This window comes from Panthera pardus, unplaced genomic scaffold (genome assembly GCF_024362965.1).
Source record: "Panthera pardus isolate Hobbes unplaced genomic scaffold, ASM2436296v1 HiC_scaffold_13, whole genome shotgun sequence".
Lineage (NCBI taxonomy): Eukaryota > Metazoa > Chordata > Mammalia > Carnivora > Felidae > Panthera > Panthera pardus.
In genome coordinates, this window is record NW_026526688.1 from 135,460,726 (window position 1) to 135,485,269 (window position 24,544).

The 24,544-nt window shown below is 37.0% G+C and overlaps 1 protein-coding gene across 13 annotated transcripts in view; it reads left to right on the forward strand.

Annotated features, from left to right (window-relative positions):
- WDFY3 (WD repeat and FYVE domain containing 3) overlaps positions 1 to 24,544 on the forward strand; it is a 243,955-nt gene that overhangs the window by 119,304 nt on the left and 100,107 nt on the right. For 12 of the 13 annotated variants that reach the window (XM_019465333.2, XM_019465400.2, XM_019465375.2 and 9 more), the window contains 9 exons: positions 2,923 to 3,380; positions 4,805 to 4,888; positions 10,216 to 10,393; positions 11,186 to 11,400; positions 13,751 to 13,863; positions 16,149 to 16,380; positions 17,849 to 17,949; positions 18,089 to 18,307; positions 23,067 to 23,248. In XM_019465333.2, coding sequence (XP_019320878.1) covers positions 2,923 to 3,380; positions 4,805 to 4,888; positions 10,216 to 10,393; positions 11,186 to 11,400; positions 13,751 to 13,863; positions 16,149 to 16,380; positions 17,849 to 17,949; positions 18,089 to 18,307; positions 23,067 to 23,248 — 1,782 coding nt within the window. The remainder of the gene's footprint in view (positions 1 to 2,922; positions 3,381 to 4,804; positions 4,889 to 10,215; positions 10,394 to 11,185; positions 11,401 to 13,750; positions 13,864 to 16,148; positions 16,381 to 17,848; positions 17,950 to 18,088; positions 18,308 to 23,066; positions 23,249 to 24,544) is intronic. The other variant, XM_019465420.2, reaches the window with a different exon arrangement.

Below are 24,544 nucleotides of genomic sequence, written 5' to 3' on the forward strand. Positions count from 1 at the left end.
TAATTTTATCTTCTAATTCACCTATTCTCCCCTCTGCCTGTTCAATTCTCACTGTCACTGCCTCCAGTTTATTTTACACCCCATTTACAGCACTTTTTAATTCACGACTATTTTTCAGTTCCTTGATCTCTGCAGCAATAGATTCTCTTCTGTCTTTGTATGCTTTTTTCTAGCCCAGCAATTAATCTTATGACTATTTTTTCTAAATTCTTATTCAGTTATACTGTTTCTATTTGTTTTGATCAGTTCTTTAGCTGTCATTTCTTCCTGGAATTTCTTTTGAGAATTCTTCCGTTTCATCATTTTGGCTAGTTTTCTGTCCCTTATGTGTCTTAAAAGCTTATTATGTGCCCTGCTTCTGCAAGCACTACTACATTAAAGAGGGGCCGTACACTGTCTAGGGCCTGGCCCTTCAGGAGGTGTTTTTTGGAGTTACTTACTGTCTGTTATTGTGAGTTTGGTTACTTTATTTCCCTACTCATAGTGATGTTTTGGACCCTCCACCAGGTGTACTTTGATTGTCGAAGTAGCCCTGGAAAGGAAAACAAACAGACAAATAAACAAAAAACAAACAGAAAACGAAAACACACAAACACAAAAAACCCAAAAACAAAAAGCCAGAAACGCCAGCTACCAGTAGACAACAGGGTGGAGGCATTGCTGATGGAAGAGGCATTATCCCATACAAAGAGAGAAACAACAGGGTGGGGAAAAAGAAAAAATAAAAATTGACCAGGCATAGAAACTATAGCCTTAATCTAGAGAGAGAGAAAGGAAAATAAGGAAGGAGGTATAGAACATGTATCAAGAGAATGGATTAAATATGTCTGCTTAAACAGACCAATAAGCAGAGTAACCAGACTAGAGGAGGGAAGAAGTAAGAAGAAAAGGATGAATGTATCTATATAGTAAGAATTGTCCAAGAATTAAACCAGGCAATGCAACAGAGCTTGTCTGGAGCAAGGGCTATCTGGTTCATCAGCGTTAATCCCACTCTAGTAGATATGTAGTTACCAGGCGCCAAGGGGCATGGTATGATGTAGGCAAGTACCGCCTCCACTGTGGTTATGCTGTCTGATCCTTGAAGTGCTCCACCTATGGCCTGTCAGGTTGTCCCGGTGGGTCCCTGGAAGCAACTCTGCCTCTTCTTCCCAGACTCTTGGGGTTCGAAGTCCTTTGGCCTCAAGACGGCTTTGTTTGAGAGACAGGGGACCTTCGGATCCCCCTACTTCTCTGCCATGTTGGCTCCCCCTCCAACCCCTCTCCTCTGAGGAATTGCGGCTTTGACCCACTCAGATTCTCTGGAGGAGGGTCTTGCTGAGCAATGGGCGAGTGTGGCCCGACTCCAGGAACATTTACAAGATTGTGCTTCTGCCAGTGCCCAGAGACTGTTGGCTCGGTGCCAATCCGCCTCAGAAAAAGTTTGTGCAATCTTGTAGCAGCAGCATTTCAGGGTTTATGGAAAATGACAACACACATCTAGCACCAGGCTTCCCCCTTAACGTCCTTGTTCCAACACCAGCGAATGTGGTTTTTCTCCGGGGCCTGCTGGTACCTTTGCCTGTGGGGTGGCCGCACAGCCTCTACCAAATGTCCTCCCCGCAGAGGAACCACCACTCCCCTTGTGGCCCGTGGACCCCTCGGACCTCGCTCTCTGCTCTTAGGGATTTGCCCTTCTCACTAGAGCACCACCGGGTATCAAGCTTTGGAGCCTCAGACTCTGCACTCCTCCTGTTTATAAAGTCTTGATGGAATTTAAACCCTCTCCTTTCTCCCTTTTTTTGTTCAGTCCCTGAAGCTGTTTCCACTTTCCACTTTCTCTCCAGCTGCTTTGGAGGGGAGGTGCTTTTCCCATACTCTTCCCCATCTCCGACCTCTCTCCGGAAGCAGAAACAGCTCCCTGCCCTCCTCGGCTTTTCTCTCTCCCAGTTCACCTCTCCGCGCTGTGTACCTGCCGAGTTCTGTGGTTCAGGTTGTGCAGATTGTTGTGTGAATCCTCAGATCACTTTTCCAGATGTGCAGGATGGTTTAGCATTGATCTGGCTGCATTTCAGCAATGAGAGATGCAAAAAAACTTCCATGCTGTTCTGCCATCTTGGCTCTCCTCTGATGATTAGTGATGTTGAGCATCTTTTCGTGTGTCTGTTTGCCATCTGTGTGTCTTCTTTGGAAAAATGTCTGTTTATGTCTTCTGCCCGTTTTTACATTGCATTTTTTGGTTTGGTGTTGTTTAGTTCTTTATATATTTTGGATATTAACCCCTTATCAGATAATCATTTGCAAATATCTTTTCCCGTTCAGTAGGTTGTCTTTTTTGTTTTATTGATGGTTTCTTTTGCTGTGCAAAAGCTTTTTATTTTGATATGGTCCCTATAGTTTAATTTTTACTTTTTGTTTCCCTTGCCTTAGCAGACATGTCTAGAAAAATGTTTATACAGCTGATGTCAGAGAAATCACTGCCTGTGGTTTTTTTTTTTTGTTTTTTGTTTTGGTTTTATGGTCTCAGATCTCAAAAGTAGGTCTTTAATCTATTTTGAGTTTATTTTTGTGTACAGTGTAAGAAAGTGGTACACTTTCATTCTTTTGCAGTTTGCTGTCCAGTTTTCCTGGCACCATTTGTTGACGAGACTGTTTATTTTCCCTATTGTATATTTTTGCCTCCTTTGTCGTAGATTAATTGACCATATAAGTGTGGGTTTGTTTCTAAGTTCTCTATTTTGTTCCATTGATCTATGTGTCTATTTTTGTGTAAAATGGTATTTTTTAATTAGTAAAATATTTGACATGCATTATAGGGCTGGTTAATGGGAAATGACAAAAACATTACTGTTGTATGTTCATAGAAATCATGTTCCCTTTTGACATTCATGTATTTTGCTTTAATTTGAATTATAAGGGGTTTTGTTTTTTTATCCCTTGTAGGCCCTCCTATCAGTCCTTCGAGAAAGCCATCGTTCAAGAACAGTTTTTAGGAAAGTTGGAGGATTTGTGTACATTACATCCTTGCTTGTTGCCATGGAAAGGTCTTTGAGCTCACCACCCAAGAATGGCTGGGAGAAAGTGAACCAGAATCAAGTGTTTGAACTTCTCCACACTGTGTTTTGCACATTGACTGCAGCAATGCGCTATGAGCCAGCCAACTCTCATTTCTTCAAAACAGAGATTCAGTATGAGAAGTTGGCAGATGCTGTTCGATTTCTTGGCTGCTTCTCAGACCTAAGAAAAATAAGCCCCATGAATGTCTTCCCCTCAAACACACAGCCATTTCAAAGACTTTTGGAGGAAGATGTAATCTCGATGGACACAGTGTCACCCACTTTACGGCACTGCAGTAAACTCTTTATTTATCTCTACAAAGTAGCTACAGATTCTTTTGACAGGTATGGCTTTGCTCTGCTCTGAATTAAAGGGGATGCTCTGTGTGACTTCAGCATTAAGGATTGAATTATAAGTTAACTTGAAAGGAAATGAAAATGAATCTTTTATTTGCTTGTTTATCACTTATTTGCGAATATTACTGTTGCTCTGATGTTAAGGTTTTCAGCATGAACATTTGTGTATTATTTGTAAATCTAGGGTCAGTTAGCTCTTGATGTACTTAAAGTAAGTTTCTATAAAGTTTACTTTAATGCTGGTATTTACTATTGTTCTCTTTCTCCTCTGTTCTCAACATTAGGTATATCCGGACTTAAAGATATTAGTTATCAGCAGGAGACAGTGGTTATGATTATATGTATTTCCAGACGGAGAATGTATTCTCAGCATTCATAATCACTCTCAATATTTCATGATCCTTGAAAAAGAATATAGTTCCATAAGAGACGATGATAGTTCAAGAGTCTATCAGATTTCTTTACTTATTCGTTCATTAAAAAGTACTTTACGAACAACTGCTCCACACGATGTTATTTTGAGAGTTCAAGCACAAGACTCCTTTAGACGTGGCTGTCCTTTAGCTAAAACACAGACACATAAATAAACAACTACAATATATTGTGATAATATCTACAATGTGAGGGAGTTCCAGGGTTCTAAGGTGGATCATAGGAGTACCACTTTACTTAAATTAGTTATTTTCAGTGATTAAAGCGTTCTCAGCTTGAAGATAATGTGAGAGTGGTCATGGTGCTGATTTGTCCCACGCATTATCACTTTTAAAGTTAACATAGTTTTATTTCATGAGATAACTGAAATGTTTTCTATATTGGCCCCATATGTAAAGCAAGTAACTCTATGTGGATAGCTTCTAATAGGTTTTATATCATTTACTGTGAAGTATCTACTTTGAAATATCTACTGAGAGATGTTTCTTGCTTCTTGACAATATTTCTTAGACCTTACTCTTCAGATAAGAAAATACAAGTAATGTAAGAAACACTGTTTTCCAGTTTTTTACTTTTTAAAAATGCGTATATATTGTTAAAAAGAAACATAGTATGGTGTAGTATTCAAGGAATAAGCTGTTTGAAATTGAGATTTGTATTTGTAGATTCAACCTCTTTCCCCTTTTCTACTCATCCTAGTTAGTGTACCTCAGTTTTAGTTTACTTTGTGAAAAGCAGGCCTTATGACACTCTGTTTAACAAATGTGTTAAGTGTAACATTAATGGATAAGCATCTGCCTTAAGCATGCTTTTCTGTTTCCCTCAGTGCATGTGTTGTAGTCTTGTTTCTTGTTCCTGCTGAGTATGGAGGGTGTTCCTTATTAAACTTTTACTGGTATTTCTTGTGAAACTAACCAACTGCCAACCTGGTGTTCTCTTCTAACCTCTCTAAACCACCCTGTCTGTTTTGTTGTCTGTAGTCGTGCAGAACAGATCCCTCCTTGCCTGACAAGTGAGTCTTCTCTCCCCTCTCCTTGGGGTACACCAGCTTTGTCCAGGAAAAGGTACTGATCTTATAATGGAAGTCAATCTTTATTTGTGTGGTTTTTTTCTTCCCTGTGCTTAATTATGTGTAAATGTGGTGATTGTGCTTTGTACAAAAATTTTTTGGCTTTCAGATTTTTTTAGGTTTTAGAATTGTCAACTTCTGAGTATATTTATGAGCACAAAATGTGTTAATGCCATGAGGATATGAGGGACATTTAGAATTTTGTCATTTGACTCTAATATTTAGAGTGAAATATACATTTTGCCTTGAGAGCAGTGTATCTTTTATCAAAATTAATTTAGAAATGAGGACTTAGTGCTTCTTTACGTAGAGTACTTTTTCTTTTTACTTTAAAGGTGCTAGGAAGCATTCTTCAGTTTTTACCATTACTCCAAAATGAACATCACAGCACTGGCAAGGAAATGTGTGTTTTCTTAATCAGGTTCAACCAGTTGAAATGTGATACTGTTGTGGAGACTTGTCATGGCCAGCCTTTGGAAAAAACGAATAAAAAAACTAACCTAGCTGTTGCTTTCATTGGTTCTGTGTATATCTGTTTCTAAGCTGATCTAGTCTTCCTTGTATATAAAGCTTATGAATATAAAGAACCAGCAGTTGGTTGACAAGAGTACAATTAAGATCCATTTAAGATTCCATTTGCAACCTATATTTAAAATGATCATAGTCTGTGCAGTTGAAACCAATACCCTTCCTTCCCCAGTTTTTCTCATAACCAAGTACAAGTCTTTTGGTCTTGTATTAATATTCTTCCATTGTAGCTTTCTAAAAATGAATACTGAGGTTCAGCTATGTTATTGATTAATTTTATCTCTATTATTCAGGATTTGAAACTCGAATGTTAGTGGATTTTTTGTATTAAAAGTATTTATTACAGATCCTGTATTTCAATATATTTCAGTAGTAATATTCATCAGATATATGGACTTGTATTTTCCTTTTTCTCTTATGTTTGCACTGAAGCTTACAGCTCATTTTCTGACAGTAAATCATAGAAGAGTTCAGAATAGTCTTAAACAAATTTAGTGTTGTTCAGTGTATTTCTATTTTAAAACTATTCCTTTTTTGTCGTTCTAAGAACATTTTTTTTTAATGCAAGAAACCATAAAATCAATTTGAGTTGATACAGTATCTTCTGTTGCTAAAATGAAGGCAGTAAAAGGTATTCTTAGTGTTTGAAGATTCACGTGTGCTCACTATCCCACATATTGGATATTAGAAAAATAGTTTTAATTACTAAATAGTTTTCATTCTTAAAAGTCACATTTATGATTCCCTGAAGGGTAAAGGTATAAAAATTGCTGTGTTTAAAAACATTTAACCATTTTTTAGTATTAACCAAAAACTATAAAATACTTTCAATAGAAATTCATAGATTAAAGCAACACATGAAAGGAAATTCATCAGAACTGTTTTATTTAAATGATAATTTGACAAAGGGAAATTTTATTCCATATCATAGAGAGTTATTTAAGAGCTTAGATCAAGAATATTTTGTCATCATTTGCAACACAGCTGCATGTGAGGATGCCATATCTTTGACTTGGGGGAAACCTTCACTGAATCCACAGTCCTGTTTAACTGAATCTTTTCTGTGGGAATGCTAATTAGGCTCTCAGGTTGGCTTTACCCCAAGGAAGTTCCCAATATTGTTCATGCTAATAGTAAGGTCAGTGTTGACATTTTCAGGTTGCCATTCTGGTCAGGTTACATAGATTTTGCTCAGTGATAAGAATCATGAGCTAATAAAACAGTGCTTTTATTTTCACATGCAGATATGGTAACTTTTGAAATTAGAATATCTCTAGAACATCTCAACAAATTACATCAGCTCATGGCATTTCTTCTTGTGGCAAAATATGTTGTTTTTATTGGCCAAGGGAGAAACCAACAACGTATTAGTTTTTATGGCTTATTGGAATATTCAGACACGAAGGAAGTTTTGAGTTTGTGATTCTTGTCTGGTATGTAAAATGCTGGAGATTCTTCTCTTTTTTTTAAGAATTGGTGGTGGGGGGGAATGCCTAAGAAACCTTATAGTATTTAGAAAACCAAAACTCATAACATTTTTCATTAGTATTCATTATTCAGAAAGAATAATGGAACAGAATTATAGCTGAACGATATTTCATCACAGTTAGAGGAAGGAGACGAAAACAAAATACAAAATAAAAACCAAGGTTTTCTATAATATATCTGCAGGGGAGAAAAAGGTGGCGAGTACTAGTTATTATTCAAACATGGTATCTGTTACTCAGTGTCTATACACACTTGATGGTAATTAAGGCAAAGCATATTCAGAATTTAAATATTCAAGAATATATTCCCCAAAGAGGTAGGTAAATTTTAAATATATATGAAAATTTAGATTGAAATATTAAGTAGCAATTTTTCTAAGTTTTAAAAGTAATGGCAGCATAAAAATTAACTAAATTTTGAAATGTTGTTTTAGCCTGCGTTTGTAAATGAGTAGGTCTTGCTTGAGATTATCCGTTTAATAAACTTACTAGCATGTCTAAATTTTAAAAATGATAATACCTGTGGTGATACCTAAGTCGCTAAATAAGTATTAATAATATTATATAATGCCTGTTAAAATAGGCCTAATTTTACTTAATAAATACCATGTTTTAGATTTAGCAGTGTTTACAGTATTTTCCCAGTTTGAGAAGAATGAATGCAATTTTTATATCAGAGTATTGTTATCTTATATAAGATTAAAAGGCATACTACTGTGGGGTGTCTGGATGGCTCGATCAATTGAGCATCCAACTCTTGATGTTGGCTCGGGTCATGCGTGATCTCACGATCTGTGAGATCGAGCCCCATGTTGGAATTTGCACTGACAGCACAGAGTCTGCTTGGGATTCTCTATCTCCCTGTCTCTACTTGTCCCCTGCTTGTGCCCACACGCGCACGCGCGCGCTCGCTCTCTCTCTCTCTCTCTCTCTCTCTCTCTCTCTTTCTCCTCTCCCCCAAATAAATAAACTTATTTTAAAGGTACTGGTATAATGGGTATATATTAATTAATAAAGAGTTTGTTTTCTGAAGGCACAAAGCCTCCTTCCTGGGTATACCCATAATTTAAATTCAATCTACATTAAATCTGGCAACTCAGAAATAATTTTGGAAGGACTGTGACTAAAGTATACAACTAGAATTTGGTTTTTCTTCAAATTATGTGTAATGATAAACAGCTTTTATGAAATTTCTTAATAGTTCAGAATTCCTACTACACTATCATCTTTTTTTCTAGATGGGATCATAATATTTCACAGAATAAAAGAAGCAACATAGGAAGAGGATAGCTATTGGTAATAAACATTTAGAAATCTATCCTAGTAAGTTTAGAAATTAAATAACAAAAACGGCAAAACAAAAAGCAGTTGAAAAAAATGAGTGGGTGGAGGACATGCTGACTTTAAATAAACTAGGAGAGCCCGTGTGTTTTTTTTATATAAGTAGAGCTGAATACTTTCCTGGAATCTCTGTTAAAAAGAGAATGGTACTTTAAAAAAAAAAAAAAAAAAAAAAAACCAGCCACGGCAATGCCAGATCTTTGCGACAAAATCACTGACTTAAAGCATCTGTTTCCCAAGCTGCTCTTGTGCCAGAGCGCTGAAACTGCACTGCTCCCAGTGACAGAGCTCAGCAATAGACAAATTATGCTGAAACCAATTCATTGGAACAAAGAGCTCCCATAGGCTAAAGCCACAAGCATCTGTTTTCTAGTGCCAGGATACAAAATGTGCAAAACTCATGAATTGTAGAAGAATAGTATGAAATAGAAAGTGGAGATCATTGATGAGAAGAAACGTGGAATGTTCAGGACATGGCTAGGCTTTCTATCTCATAGAAGCTTGTTATGTAAAAATATGCCTTCTAATTTTTTAAAAATTGTGATGAATATTTTCAGGGGTGAATTAATGCAAAAGAATGTGAACGTAGTTCCAAATAAGCTAAAGGAAAACTTCCTTGATGCTTAACATATATATTGTCAGGTGGCCAAGATTCTGAGCCATCCCTGACTCAATTTGACCCAGTTATAGATGTTGTCAGCTCATTTTTTAAAAAAGAAATTTTTTAACATTTATTCATTTTTGAGAGTGAGAGAGACAGAGCATGAGCGGGGGAGGGGCAGAGAGAGAGGGAGACACAGAATCAGAAGCAGGATTCAGGCTTCGAGCTGTCAGCACAGGGCCCGACGCAGGGCTCGAACTCACGGACTGCGAGATCATGACCTGAGCCAAAGTCGGATGCTCAACCGACTGGACAATCCAGGCGCCCCTGTTTTTTCTTAATAAGGCATTTTATTTCTTAACGTGACCATCTGTGGGTAATTTTTTTTTTAATGTTTAATTTTGAGAGTGCGTAAGCAGGGGAAGAGCAGAGAAAGAAACACACACACACACACACACACACACACACACACACACACACACACACACAATCTGAAGCAGGCTTCTGACTCCAAGCTGTCAGCACAGAGCCCAGTGTGGGGCTCGAACCCATGAACTGCAAAATCAAGACCTGAGCTTTCAAGTCATTTGCTTAACCGACGGAGCCACTCAGGCGCCCCAGATCTTGTTAGTTCTTGCTTATGTTGCCCACAGTTTAGGGAAAGGTTACAAACACATAGGTAATTTCAAAAGAAAATCTTAGTGAGGGATTTGACTTCATTCAATTTATACCCTCATCATATTTTATCAGAACTTTCACCTTTCCTAGAGTTTGAATCACTGTGATTTCACCTATTTGTTGTATCTTCTGATACAGGTGTCATTCTTCTTTGTGTGTGTGTGTGTGTGTGTGTGTGTGTGTGTGTGTGTGTGTGTGTGTGTGTTATTGAGACGTGATTGACATAGAGCACTGTTATAAGTTAAGGTATACAACACAATGACTTGCCTCACCCCATGTTGTAAAATGATTACCACAGTAAGTTTAGTTAACATCCATCATCTCAAATAAATACAAGGAAAAAAACTTCCGTGTGATGAGAGCTTTGAGGATTTACTCTCTTAGCACTTTCAAATCTTATCAGAGAGGAGTGTTAACTTTGGTCATCATGTGCCCTTCCCTAATGAAACAATCCCAGTGACAAGTGGTAAAGACATAGTCTAGAAGAATTGATGGTTAAATTGTATGTAACTCTAAGAATTGATAATATATTGCTTTTTCATATCCCATCCTTAAAGTGTTTTGTAACCCAGTCTTGAATTACAAAGGTTTTTGTTTATCAGTGGATAAAGTTAACAAAAGATGAAGAAATGGAACAGAGAATGTATTTGAATTTAATGCTAAATTACCCTTCTTTCTTTTTTACAGGCATGCATATCATTCTGTTTCAACTCCCCCTGTTTACCCTCCTAAAAATGTCGCTGACCTGAAACTACATGTGGCAACTACATCTTTCCAGAGTTCTGATGCTGTCATCATTCATCCCGGAGCCATGCTGGCTATGCTGGACCTCCTGGCCTCTGTTGGGTCAGTGACACAGCCAGAAGTAAGTGTGGATATGTTAGCTCCTTTCCATCTTAACGAATGAGTAAAAGGATGTGAATATGACTGTGTAAGCAAGGGATTGGGGTCCAAGACAGAGTGATAAGGAATGGTTCCGTATCACATACTAAAGTCAGAGAGGAAAAAATAGGATTGTTCAACTTGAGTCTTAACTTTCTTGTGAGGTAGGTATATATGTTTTAGAATACAGTTCATTTGCTACAAATGTAGCCAAGATGGTTACTTCTAGTGCTAAAATAATTGTTTCTCCTTCTAAGTCCTGCTTATCAGTGGAAACTGTTAATGAATCGTACAGAAAGAAAAAACAATTGAAGATACCATTTTGAGGCTATTTATGTTTTGACTTGTAGCACTCAAGAGTTTGGGTGAATGGGAGCTTCAGTGACTAATTATGCTAAAATGTTGTATGGCCTCTAAGGCTTAAAGTGTCACAAAACCTCTAAGGCTTTCTTTTACACTGGTTGTTTACTCATGAAGTAAAAGACCTCACATTCACTACTTCTATAAAAATTAAAATACTATTAGATAGTCTTTTACTACAAAAGACTTGGAGGAGAGAGGAGTCCAGCTGGGTATGCTTCCGGTGAAATGAGGATAGGAAACGTTTGCCTAGCCTTGTTTGAATTGCTAGATCACTCTGCATCAGCTTCTTAATTCATCTGAAGGGAATTTGAAATGTGTAGAGACCTCCTATTACAAGTTGTGCTTCATGTGGAGAGAACTGTCACCTTTCTTCCTAAGAATGCCCTGGTGGCATGGATTTCTCTCACTTCAGCATGCTCTGGACCTTCAACTTGCTGTGGCAAATATCTTACAAGCCCTGGTGCACACAGAGAGAAACCAGCAGGTCATGTGTGAAGCTGGCCTTCACGCCCGATTGCTGCAGCGGTGCAGTGCCGCCCTGGCAGACGAGGACCACTCACTGCACCCGCCCCTCCAGCGGATGTTTGAACGACTAGCTTCTCAGGCTCTGGAGCCCATGGTGCTGAGGTCAGTGTGTCCTCTTTCTCGCCGTTGAACAAGCCACAGGTAGTAATGGCAGTTCCTAGAGTCTTGGTACTCAAGAGTTCTTGCTATGGTACACATATATCCAAGTATCAGTGGGCAAAACAAAAACAATAAAAATGGGCAAAGTGCTCAAAATATTGGTCTTAGGTAAGCCCAGTTATTAGAAAATAGAGAGTGGTTATTTCTTCCACTCGAATGTAGCAAACTCTCCTTTAAAAATAAAGTCATGTCTTGGGGCGCCTGGGTGGCTCAGTCGGTTAAGCGTCCGACTTCAGCTCAGGTCACGATCTCGCGGTCCGTGAGTTCGAGCCCCGCGTCGGGCTCTGGGCTGATGGCTCAGAGCCTGGAGCCTGCTTCCGATTCTGTGTCTCCCTCTCTCTCTGCCCCTCCCCCGTTCATGCTCTGTCTCTCTCTGTCTCAAAAATAAATAAACGTTAAAAAAAAATTTTTTTTTAAATAAATAAATAAAAAATAAAAATAAAGTCATGTCTTTATGACTTACATCTACTTTGTATTTGAGAACTTTTTATGTGTAAGAAGTCTCTTAAGAGGGGCGCCTGGGTGGCTCAGTCAATTAAGCCTCCCACTTTGGCTCAGGTCACGATCTCATGGTCTGTGAGTTCAAGCCCAGTATTGACAGCTCAGAACCTGGAGCCTGCTTCAGAATCTGTGTCTCCGTCTCTCTCTGCCCCTCTCCCCCCTCATGCTCTTTGTGTCTCAAAAAGAAACAAACATTGAAAAAAAATTAAAAGCTTCTCTTAAATACTTTTTGAACTTTTTAATTTTAAATTACTTACAGATTTAGAGAGGTTCTGTGTTCCCAGTTTCTTCGGCGTTTACATCTCATACAACCATAATACATGAAAACTAAGAAACTCACGTTGCTACAACGTATCCTTGTATGCTGTGGGTCTTATTATTTATCACATGTTTATATGCCCACTACACAATCAAGGCATCACAAACATCTCTATAGTGATACTCCTTTATTATCATATCCACTCCCCTAACCCCGACCATTCTTAACCCCTGGAAACTGCCAATCTGTTCTCCATCTCGGTAAGTTTGTCACTTTGAGAATGTTATGTAAATGAAATCATTTGGTACATGAACTTTTGAGATTGACTGTTTTCACTTACCATAATGCCTTAGAAATGCATCCAGATTGTTACGTTTCAGTAATCTTTTTATTGCTGAGTAGTATTCTGTGGTATAGATACACCTTACAGAGTTTAGCCATTCAAGAGATACATATATTTAAATCTTTTTAATGCAAGAGAAGCAGTACTGTGTGTTTTAGGGATAAAACACCTTAAAAAAATATTTTCTTTGAAACTACCTTGCCAAAAAGATTTAAAGTATAAGTTATCTTTTCCTTATTTACAAAAAAAAATAAACTCCTGTATCTTGTCACTTTCAGATATAAGCAGCTCTTTATAATTTTTTTCTGCTGTTAAAGTAGTCCTTTTTCATAAAGCTTTTAAGGACTTTCTTAAAAATGGTTGGACTTTATTTGTAATTTATGTTTTTTAACTGGCTCCAATCTAACGGTGGATTAAGAAAAAGCCATTTACTAAATAGTATTGAATCAGGCAACGTTGTACCAAGATAAATGAGGCCATTCCTACTCACTTTGTCCATCATCTTACAGATGGCCTAAAGTATTAAAAAGAGCATGGAGATTTCCCCCTGATTATTTTTGGTAATCTGCTTTAAAAATAGAGTGAATGAGACAGAAAGATCTTATCTCATACTTAATACTAATATTTTATTAGATAACTTATACTGCCTAGTTAGTGGATATGCTCGTTTTCACAGTGAATGAATTTTCAGAACCAAATGTCACATGAAGATATAGATACCTGCGTTATTGATGAGCCATGAGCTGTAAGGTTATAAAATAATCGTGTATTATACTCTACATGAAAAACTGGCAAAGGGTACCTGACCTAATTTTTTTCTGCTATAAGGAGTTGAAATTTCAGAGAAATACCTTTTTCCCACTTTTACATGATGCTACAAATGACTGGATACGAAGGACTCCTATTTGTGTAATTCCTAGACAATTCGTTACATTTCTGCATATCACATTTTAGAAGAACAGGTTCCCCAAATTTCATATTTTAACCCTTTACAATATTCTATTCTCTTTTCAGTGGTAGGTAATTCACATGTAAAATTAACATATATTATTTTATAATAATTGTTTGGGTTGGCTTTATATTTTTAACTAGTCTGTTATACTTCATCAAATCCCATATTTTGTGTTTGGTTTGTGAATTACGTAATGTTCTCAATCAAGGAATAACTGCTTTCTTTCTCTCTTCTTTAGGGAGTTTTTACGTTTGGCAAGTCCATTAAATTGTGGTGCCTGGGACAAAAAACTGCTAAAACAATATAGGGTCCACAAACCAAGTTCACTGAGTTATGAGCCAGAGATGCGAAGTAAGTTGACCTTTGAAGCTGCCTTTTTTGGTTATTTTGTAGATGAAAATCATGTAGGGAATAAATACTACCTCAACAAGTTTTACTGTGAAAAAAAAAGGAAAGGAAAGGGATTGTTGTTACTTAAATGAGGAAACATAAAATCTGGTTGTCTGAAGAAGGGGCAGCTGGGGGTGAACAAGGAATCACGATGTAAGCAGGGTCCAGAGGAGATGAGAATGACTAGCAGAGTAACACTTGGCCTGGACGAGATAGTACCTCTTTCTCAGAGGATTCATAATGTCTTTGCCTCTTTCAAGTAGCCTTTGCCGCCTGAACTAGAGTGGTCGCTAGATTCCTAACAGGCCACAGGTTTGCAGGACAGCTCCTGCAGGAGGATATGGAGGATAGGATGTCAAAAATACTGTTAAAAGGCGTTGAAGAGAGAGATATATCAAGGAGTATAGGTTGAGTAGGGAAAGAAGTGTGAGACCAGGTGGCCAGTGACAGGCTGGGAGAAAAGGGATCGATCACTGGACTGGAGAATAACAAGTAGGCCAAAAAAGCAAATGTAGTGAGAGAAAAGGAGTGAACTGGGGGGCGGGGGAGACAGTGGCAATAAAAACTGGAGGAGTGGAACAGAGAAAAGGACCATGCCTAACCTGTGGCTCTGGAGTGAAGTGGAGGTGAAAGGTGATCCTAGAAGGAGAAGTGGGGTGTTAGATGGGTCTCTCCTGTGGACCTTGACATCTGGCACACTGGCAATAGCCAGCGCAGGGAAGACGGGCTGAAATGCCAGCAGCAGCAGATGGCACTTGGGTAGACAGGTATGTGGTAGCACTGCTGAGGAGGTGCCCCCGAGGGGAGTTTGCGCCTTGGGCTGTTGGGAGGCTGCTGGCGGCCAGAGTGCAGGCACCGCCCGCCTACCAGTCTGGCGGGGACCGTGGCAGTGAACAGATGCCCAGCAGATTCCACCCCAGCCACGGGAGAATTCTGCACCCTGCACCACCTTTCCTCCCAAAGCGAATTCTGTGGTTTTTGGGTTTTTTCCCTTTACGATTCATTCTGTATAATTGTTAGCCATACTGATTGGCGTTTGTTTGGATGGATTGAAGTAACCACTGCTAGCGAAGCAGGAAAGCATAAAACTTAGAAAGTAGAACAGCCGCCCTGAAAGGATGTAGTGATCATGTGGGTCATCCCCGAGTTCTTTCAGGTGAGAATGCCAAAGATTAAGCACCCACCAACTGTTATTTCAGTCTTAACTTTTTACCCCCTGCCACTCATCATCCGTGATTAGTGAATGCTGTGTTTTGGAAGCTAAGATGTTTTGAGTTCCAGCGTCGTTTTATTAGCAAACAGAAAGTATTTCAGTTTTCCATTATCTATCGCTATCCCTCCCCTAGATGTGTATATACTTTTTTGTTACTGTCGTTTTTGTACTAACACAGTTTGAATTGAATTGTGATTTCCTTCGCAAAGCATAGAAACAAAAATAGTTCCTTTCTCTAAGAGAATATTGAAATACATCTAGAGTTGCCTGAATGCTTAGCACAGTTAAAGCATTAGCACAGATAAGAGAGAAAACAGTTACATTTGTGTGGTTTATCTTGAGAGAGAATATTTTCTCCATTCATTACATTTGTAATATCTTCCTAAAAAATAGACCAGTTTGTTTAAAATTTCTCTCTTTATTCTTCATACTGTCACCATCTGCATGCATATAGGATTTTTTTAATTCAACTAATTTTGTGTTTACATATTTGATTGTAATGGTTGTAAGGGAAGAGTGAAAAGTAGGGAGAAAATGGGAGAGAAACAAGTTTTTGCTATTTATCTCTGATTTTTTTTTTTAATAAAGATGACCCATCTCTTTCCATTGTAATCCTTCTTGAATATTGTGCTTTCTTGTGAAAGAGAAATAATAATTTGTGAAATAAAAGTATAATCTAATCTGGTTTTTAAAAACATGATCTGTAATTTATAAGTGAATTACATTGTAACAGTGGTTTGGATAGTGGTTACTGGAAATTTTTATTCTTATTTGTACTCTGTAGTTTCCCACAACACATCCTGCAATGTGTTTATCTCTTTAGTAATAAGTAGAAAAGGACACACATTCTATTTAAGTTGAAAAATGAGCATAAAATACATTAAAACTGGATATTAGCTTTGATGTGTAAGAATAAAATTATTACATATATTGAAACTAAAGAGTGGTATTTAAAAATAAGTCAACCTTGTAAAGCAATTATTTTAAAAATCTACATGGTATTTTTTCCCAAGAGATTTTCTTTGACTTACAGGTAGCATGATCACATCTATGGAAGGCCTGGGTTCTGATAATGTTTTCAGCTTACATGAAGATAACCATTACCGGATAAGCAAGAGCCTGGTAAAATCTGCAGAAGGAAGTACTGTACCCCTAACTAGGGTGAAGTGTCTGGTCTCCATGACAACCCCACATGACATCAGACTTCATGGGTCATCAGTTACTCCAGCTTTTGTTGAATTTGACACATCCCTTGAAGGATTTGGGTAAGGAATTTGCAGGGTAGCCAAGCCTTATTGTATTATTTTATGCCTCCTACTTGCCTTTGACAAATCGATCCTTGGTTTTAAAAATACTTAGTTAAAATATGCTATATATTTTGTATTCCCAAATGATTGAGTTCTTTGAGCATGTTATTTTAAGGTTTTTAGATTTAATTATTTTCATTTATTTTTTTTTATTTAAAAATGTTTTTTTAATGTTTTTTTTTGAGAAAGAGGGAGACAGAGCGAGTAGGAGAGGGGCAGAGAGAGAGAGATACAGAATCCAAAGAAGGCTCCAGGCTCTGAGCTTGTCAGCACAGCCCGACACGGGGCTCAAACCCACGAAAGGCAAGATCATGACCTGAGCTGAAGTCAGATGTTTAACCGACTAAACCACTCAAGCGCCCCTAGATTTAATTATTTTGAATTATTATATTAAATAAGTTGATATGTTAAAGGAGTCAGTAATCTAAGATCCATGGTACAATTTTTTTTTTTTGTAAACTTTTTTGTTGTTGTTTGGTAAATAAGGTTTTATTTTAACATAGCCACAGTCAATTATGTAAGTATTGTGTGTGGCAGCTTTCATGCTAGAATGGCAGAGTTGAATAGTCATGACAAACTCTCTGGTCTGCAAAGCATAAAATGTTTATGGTCTGGCCCTCCCAGAAAATGTTCGTCAACCTTTGATTTAGAACAATAGGTCATATGCAAATTAAAATTATATTAGAAGCTCTTTGGGTTTAATCATCATCCTTTTCCATAAATTACCTAGTTTAGTACCTTAAACATCATAAATAGTCAATGACTATTACATCAAATGAGTAATTTCAAGTGGCAGAAAATGCTATAGTAGCAGAAGCAACAATAAAGAATCTATGGAGAATCTAGAAGAACTTATAAAATCCATGAGCTTCAAAACAGACACAAATGCTAATATTGATAGATCTATGTCTATACTAGTTGTCTGTGGGATTCATATACACCAATCTAAAATTATATGTAAACTATACGTAAAACTATATATAATTTGTGTTTTAAGAACACTGTCATGGGTTATTATTGAATGGTGGATTAAAACCTATTTTGGAATAGTCAGAACCAATCAGAACAGAAGAGGATGACTCACTGGAAAAGGGCACAAGGGAATTTTTCTGCAGTGATGAAATGGTTCCAGGTGTCTTGAACATGCTTGTACATTGGTACATTTTACCATATGCGACCTATACTTTGATTTTTTTTTTAATTTAAAATAAAAGTGATGCCATTGGAGACTTTGTAAAGTATATCTTTCAGCACTTGTACGTATTTAAAATGAGGGAAGGACTTTATTAGGCATCCAGATTTATTCCATGATCTCTTCGCTCAAGTTACCCTGAAATGATGGCAGTTTATTTCACTATGGTAAGCCCATAGTGATAAGAGAAGAAAATGGTTGATCTCTAATATGTACATTGTCTTTTCTTAATAGCTGCTTGTTCCTGCCCAGTTTGGCCCCCCATAATGCCCCCACAAACAATGCTGTCACAACAGGTCTTACCGATGGGGCCGTGGTCAGCGGCATTGGTTCCGGTAAATATTACTTACTTTGCTCCTGAGATTTGTTGTTTTTTAGTAGGCTCTATTTTCTTTAGAGTTTATTGCCTTCTCTTTAAAACGTACATACGAATCAACACACTCTTTCGTTGTTATTTTTCTCTTTTTATTTTAGGTGAAAGATTCTTCCCTCCTCCATCTGGCTTAAGCTACTCTAGCTGGTTTTGTATTGAACATTTTAGTTCTCCTCCAAATAACCACCCTGTCAGACTTCTTACTATTGTGCGCCGAGCAAATTCTTCTGAGCAGCATTACGTGTGCCTTGCCGTCGTTTTGTCAGCAAAAGACCGATCTCTGATTGTCTCCACCAAAGAGGAACTACTCCAAAACTATGGTCAGTATCTGTTTCTTTTTGCTTCCTGTAAACATTAAAAGTATTAAACATCATTATAATACTCATCTTTAATGTCCAGCTAGTAATTCTTTTCCAGTTTAAACTATTACAGAACAGGTTATATGAAATGTTGAATATTGTTTACCAGTGAATTTTAAGGCACTTTTCAAAGAGACTTAGATAGAAAACAATGGATATAGTTCCTAAAATAAAGAGTCATCTCTACTTGCCAAGAAATCGCAGCTTTCACTAGGAAAGCAGATTGCTTGTTTGATATATTTTAGTAAGGATTTTCATTGACCATGAATTCTGCTTAACTAATGAATATTCATCGAGCACCTGCCTACCATATGTGCCACTCTGTGCTAGACACAATAACATTTTAATTACTTTATCCATCACTTACCTTCAAGACTTAATACGTACCATTTAATAATCCTAATTCTCTCCGACATGCCATAATGTTACGTTGCTATCCAACAGAACTTCAAACTCAAGACATTCATGAATATCTTCCTAAATGATTTAAACAACATAAAATATAACTTTCAGTTTACTGAATGTTCTTTGCTCTGAATATAAGCATTTGTAATATAAGTATACCTCTTTTTTGATCATCTACTAAATTTACCTTTTAATTAACTGAATAATACCACATACTGCTTCACATATTGGTATTCAAACATATTTGAATGTTAGCTTAATTAGATGGTAAGGCCTTTTTTCTTAATATTCTTCATGACTAGCACAGAGGCAGGCATCAATACAGTGTCACTGCTTTAAAATTCTTACAAGGACACTTTATTTGATCCTGTTGATGTTTTTCCTCCTAATTTAAACTCTCTTCAGTCTTGCAGATACCCACTCTTTTGACCTCCTTTTTATACTTTTCCTTCAACACTTTTCCATCTTCCACTTCAAATTAGTATTCTCCAAGGCTTCATCTTTAGTCTTTGTACTCATCCTGCTGTCTTGAGAGAAAAAAAAAAAATCTATGTCTGTTAAATTTAGGTCTTTTTAATCCCAGCAGTTCCAGAATTAATTTTTGTTTGTTTGTCTGTATCCCAGGATTTCTCATTTTTTGTTTCATTTTTTATTTTTTTTAAGTGTATTTATTAGAGAGAGAGAGAGATGTGAGTGGGGAGGAGCAGAGAGTGAGGGAGAGAGAGAGAATCACAAGCAGCCTCTGTGCTGCCAGTGTAGAGCCCAACACAGGGATCAAACTCATGAAACTGAGAGATCATGACCTGAGTCAATACCAAGAGTTGTATGCTTAACCTACTGAGCCATTCGGTGTCCGTCTCCTCATATTTTAACTGCAAGTTAGACATTCATATGAATACAGCTCATATGGAATGTTTCTTCTTTATAAAACCTGCATCTCTGTTTTCCTGTCTTGCTAAATGACACTCCCCACTACCAGTTTAGCCCAGCTAAAAATCTCAATATCACCCCTTCTGCTAAGTCTTACTACGTGTGCTTCCTTCATATTTTTTTTTAATGTTTATTTACTTATATTGAGAGAGAGAGAGAGAGAGGGAGAGAGAGAATCCCAAGAAGGCTTCACTTTGTCTGCAGAGCCTGACACAGGGCTCAGACCCACAAACCATGAGATAATGACCTGAGCCAAGATCAAGAGTGGGTTGCTCAACCAACTGAGCTACCCTGGCACCCCTTCCTTCATATTTCTTGAATCTCCCCTTCCTTTTATGCCCACTGTCATGGATCTTACTTAATTTTTTTTTTAATTTTTTAAATGTTTGTTTATTTTTGAGAGAGAGAGGGAGACACAGAATCCAAAGCAGGCTGGCTCCAGGCTCTGAGCTGTCAGCACAGAGCCCGAGGCGGGGCTCGAACTCAAGAGTCATTTGATCGTGACTTGAGCCGAAGTTAGACACTTAACGGACTGAGCCACCCAGGTGCCCCATCTTACTTAATTTTTTTTTCAGTTATCTGGACTTCCAAGATTTTAATTCTTTATATTTGTCTTTGGTTACCCTACTAGAACTGTGGTAAATTATATTACACAATGTAATTTATTACCTTAGTAATCTAGGCAGCCCTGCCACCTAAAACATGTAAAATATTCTGTAAAAGTATGAGTGAATGAACAAATGAACAAACGAACAAGAAAAAAGAGGAAAATATGAGAAAGGGAAATGATGAGAAAATAATAAGTGAATAATAATGGGGAATTTGGAAAAAGAATAGAATTTAATGGAAAAGTTAAGGAATGGGTCTAGGGATATTTCCTTAAACTAGGAGAATGTTTTCTAACTCTATATCACTTTCATGAAATGTAATTTGCAAGACTACTATAGTCCATGTATCACTAGAAATTACAGGAATAGATACATTAGCTTTAGATGATGTTACTACTACAAGGATCCATCCTCTGAACAGCTGTAGCCCATTAAGCCTAGGTAATTAAGAGTTGTCAGAAACCAGTTGGCTCACCAAGATCTCCTGACATACCACTGAATGCTGGATGTGGCTTAGATTAAGCCTGATCCAGAATGTGAAACTCAGAAAATTTTTGTGAGTGAAATCTTCTACAATTCTGGAGAAGATTCAGTCTATTAACAGGAAGGGAAAGGGAAGAGTTCTTGGTTTCACCCATACCTTTTATCTTTTCTTTCACATCCTTTGGTCTATATAGTAGACCTTTCAAAGCTGTTTGACCCCGCTTTTCATCTAGGTTGTTCAATTCTGTTCCTGTATCAGATCACCTATCGATTAGATTCTGCTTTTCTTAATTCATCAATAGATGTATATTCTGAATTGTCATTTTAAAATGTAATCTTGGCCTGTCAGTATATGCAGATATTTTAAGATTCTAAAAATTAGTATTTTATTTGCAATTCTTTCTTCGTATAAAGTTTTATCTTTTAGTGTATTTCCTTGTATGTACTTATCCTGAAAAACGGTGAATCTGCTGTATGTTACATGGTTACAGATTAGCTGTTTTTAAAGCTTTTGGTGGGGAGGGTGGAGCAGTGGGTTTTTAACATCTGGATATACACTGTTGTCTCATCACTTCTTGAATGCTTAAAAATTAAATTAATTTTTAATTAGCTTAACATTAAGATTGAATTAATATTGACCCCTTATTTCCTGGCAAGATCAGGCAACATACTGGATAGCAGAGAGAAACCAGATTGGAGTCAGGAAGTGATTGCAGAATGTTAGGAAATAATCAGAGTTGTCTGGGGAAGCAGGAAACTTGGATCAAAAAATACCTTTCCATGCAACCACTGTGGAAAACAGTATGACCTTTCCTCAAAAAACTTAAAAATAGAATTACCATATGATCCAATAATTCGACTACTGGATATTTACGAAAAGAAAACGAAAACATTAGGGGCACCTGGGTGGCTCAGTCCATCAAGTGTCTTATTCTTGATTTTGGCTCAGATCATGATATCATGGTTGGGAGATCGAGCCCCATGTCGGGCTCTGCACTGAGTGTGGAGCCTGCTTGAGATTCTCTCCCTGCCTCCCTCTGCGCCTTCTCCATTTGCATACATACTCTCTCTTAAAATAAAAAATTTTTAAAAAGGAAAATAAAACATTAATTCAAAAAGATATATGTGCCCCTGTGTTTATAGCAGCATTATTTACAATAGCCAAGATAATGGAACCAACCCAAGTGTCTGTCAATAGATGAATGGATAAAGAAGATGTGATATATATATATATATATTTATATACACACACACATACACATACATATATATACAATGGAATATTACTCAGCCATAACAGGGGATGAGTTTTTGCCATTTGTAACAACATGGATGGAAACTATAGGGCATTAAGCTCAGTGAAATAAGTCAGTCGGAAAAAGACAAATACCATATGATTTCACTCATGTGGAATGTAAGAAGCAAAATGAAGGAACCAAGGAGAAAATAAGACAAATCAAGAAACAGACTCTTAACTAACTGAGGGAAGGTAGGTAGGGGATGAGTATAATAGGAGAAGTTTGAATAGTACACTTAACATGAGGAGCACTATGTAATGTCCAGAATTGTTGAATCACTGTATTATACACACAGTATGTTCACTTTACCAGAATTAAAATTTTGAAATGAAGGAATGAATGAATGAATGAACAAATAAAGCTTTCCACTCCATAAATCACCTCCCTACTCTCAGCTGTCATCAGGCAGGGGCCAGAGCAGTACAGCCGCACACTAAGAACAAATAGTTGGCCTCTTGTATCATTGAGCAGAGCATATAGCAAGAGTAAAATTTTTAATTTTCTAACCAATGTTGTAACCAAATGCATGGCAAATGAGAATTTAAAACGACTTTTTATAACAGACCTTTTATGACAGGTAATAATCAATTAGCCTCTTTTTGTTGTCTCCTGTAACTTTATTTTATTATCTGTTTTATTTATTTATTTCATCATCTATTATAACTTTATTTGATTATAACTATATCTTGAGCAGAAGACGGCAAAATAGATCTCAGGTTTTACTTCTTCCTGCAGATAAAGCTGTTAAATGGATAGGGTATTTTCATTTACATCATTATATTATATATTTTTCATTTACATCATTATATTACATCATTATATATCATTACATCATTATATACATTTCATTACATCATGTATATTTCATTTACATCACTATACATAATATTACATCATTATATTACATCATTGAACATAAAGTCAAGATCTATATATGAGTAATTGTTAGAATGAGGGTGTTGAGTTTTTTTATTTCTTTTTTCCTCTTTATTTTAGTTGATGATTTTAGTGAAGAATCCTCTTTTTATGAGATTCTCCCATGCTGTGCCCGCTTCCGATGTGGGGAACTTATAGTTGAGGGACAGTGGCATCATCTGGTTTTGGTGATGAGCAAAGGCATGCTGAAAAACAGTACTGCAGCCCTCTATATTGACGGACAGCTTGTTAACACTGTGAAGGTAAGCAGACTCGTGCTTGTAAGTCAACCTGCTTTACCAGGTAGTTTAGGGGTAGGTGTGTTTCTGTGTATGTGTGTTTGCGAGGGGGTATGTTTTAAATTGCTGTCTTAATTTTAAATTGACCTTTAGTACCCATTTGAACAATATGTTTAAGAGTCATGTGGCTGGCTAATTCATATCACTTTATTTGAGAAGAATAGAAAGAAGAGGTTCAGGGTACTAAAGAAGTTAGTGAATATGTCAGCGCTTGAGCCAGATTGCTAAGTGATTCTTCACAACAGAAAAACCAGTTGAAGGATGCCTAAATAACCTATGAAACACACTTCATTGTTGTTATGCGTTCCAGTAGACTCTATATTCTTTCAGAGCTGGAATTGTTTTTAGTCTTCTTTGTTCTCAGATCACCCAGATTAGTCCCTTGATAATTAGTAGTAGGTGTTCCATTACTGTTTGCTGAATGAATGAGTGTGTAAGTATTACTTTAGATATAGATACACCATAATATTCAGAAGAGAGGCGAGAGAGTTGAAATAACCAATAAAGAGTCAAAAGTTCCTTTTTTGCATCAGGATGAATGCTGCTAGTTACTTTCGATAGAACTCAGCTAGCAACCTGTTGAAATCACACGTTAGCTTCTAAAGGATAGTATCTGTTTTTATAGCGATTATCACTTGAAAGAAGCAACAAAAGCAAAGTTTGTCCTTTTGTGTGAATTAAAGTTTAAAAGGCAGTGAAATTGACAGCTTCCTTGAAGACATTTCCTTCATTAATATCTTATTGTGACATTGTGTTTCAATATGATAAACACTAAAATGCATTCTGTGGGAATAGTAATTTTTTCCTTTGTACACATGATTGCATTTGAAATGGGCTTGTAGATTCTCTGGGAGTTTGCTTCTTTGTTATTTTTATGATTTTTTAAAATAAAAATGTCCTCAGCTTCTAGAATCGAGAGGTAGGAGATTTTTCATTGACTTTTTTTACATCATCATCATCATCACTGTGCCTGTTAGAAGTCAACAGTCCTGTGAAACCAACTTTAGGCCACGTGTTGGTCTCCACACTCATGCTATTAACATCACTGGGAACTGTAACATATGGAACGATAGATGTGATCTGAAGCTAGGACAGTTGTTAGAACAGAACGATCAACCGAAATGTCCTTCATACTATCAAGCGATAGAAAGCTGCCTGTACCACAAGAAACAACTTGATTTCTTGATTATCTCTTATACTTTATCTATTTATTATTAAATGAATTGAATGATAATTTTGGCAAGTTGTCAGTAAACACTA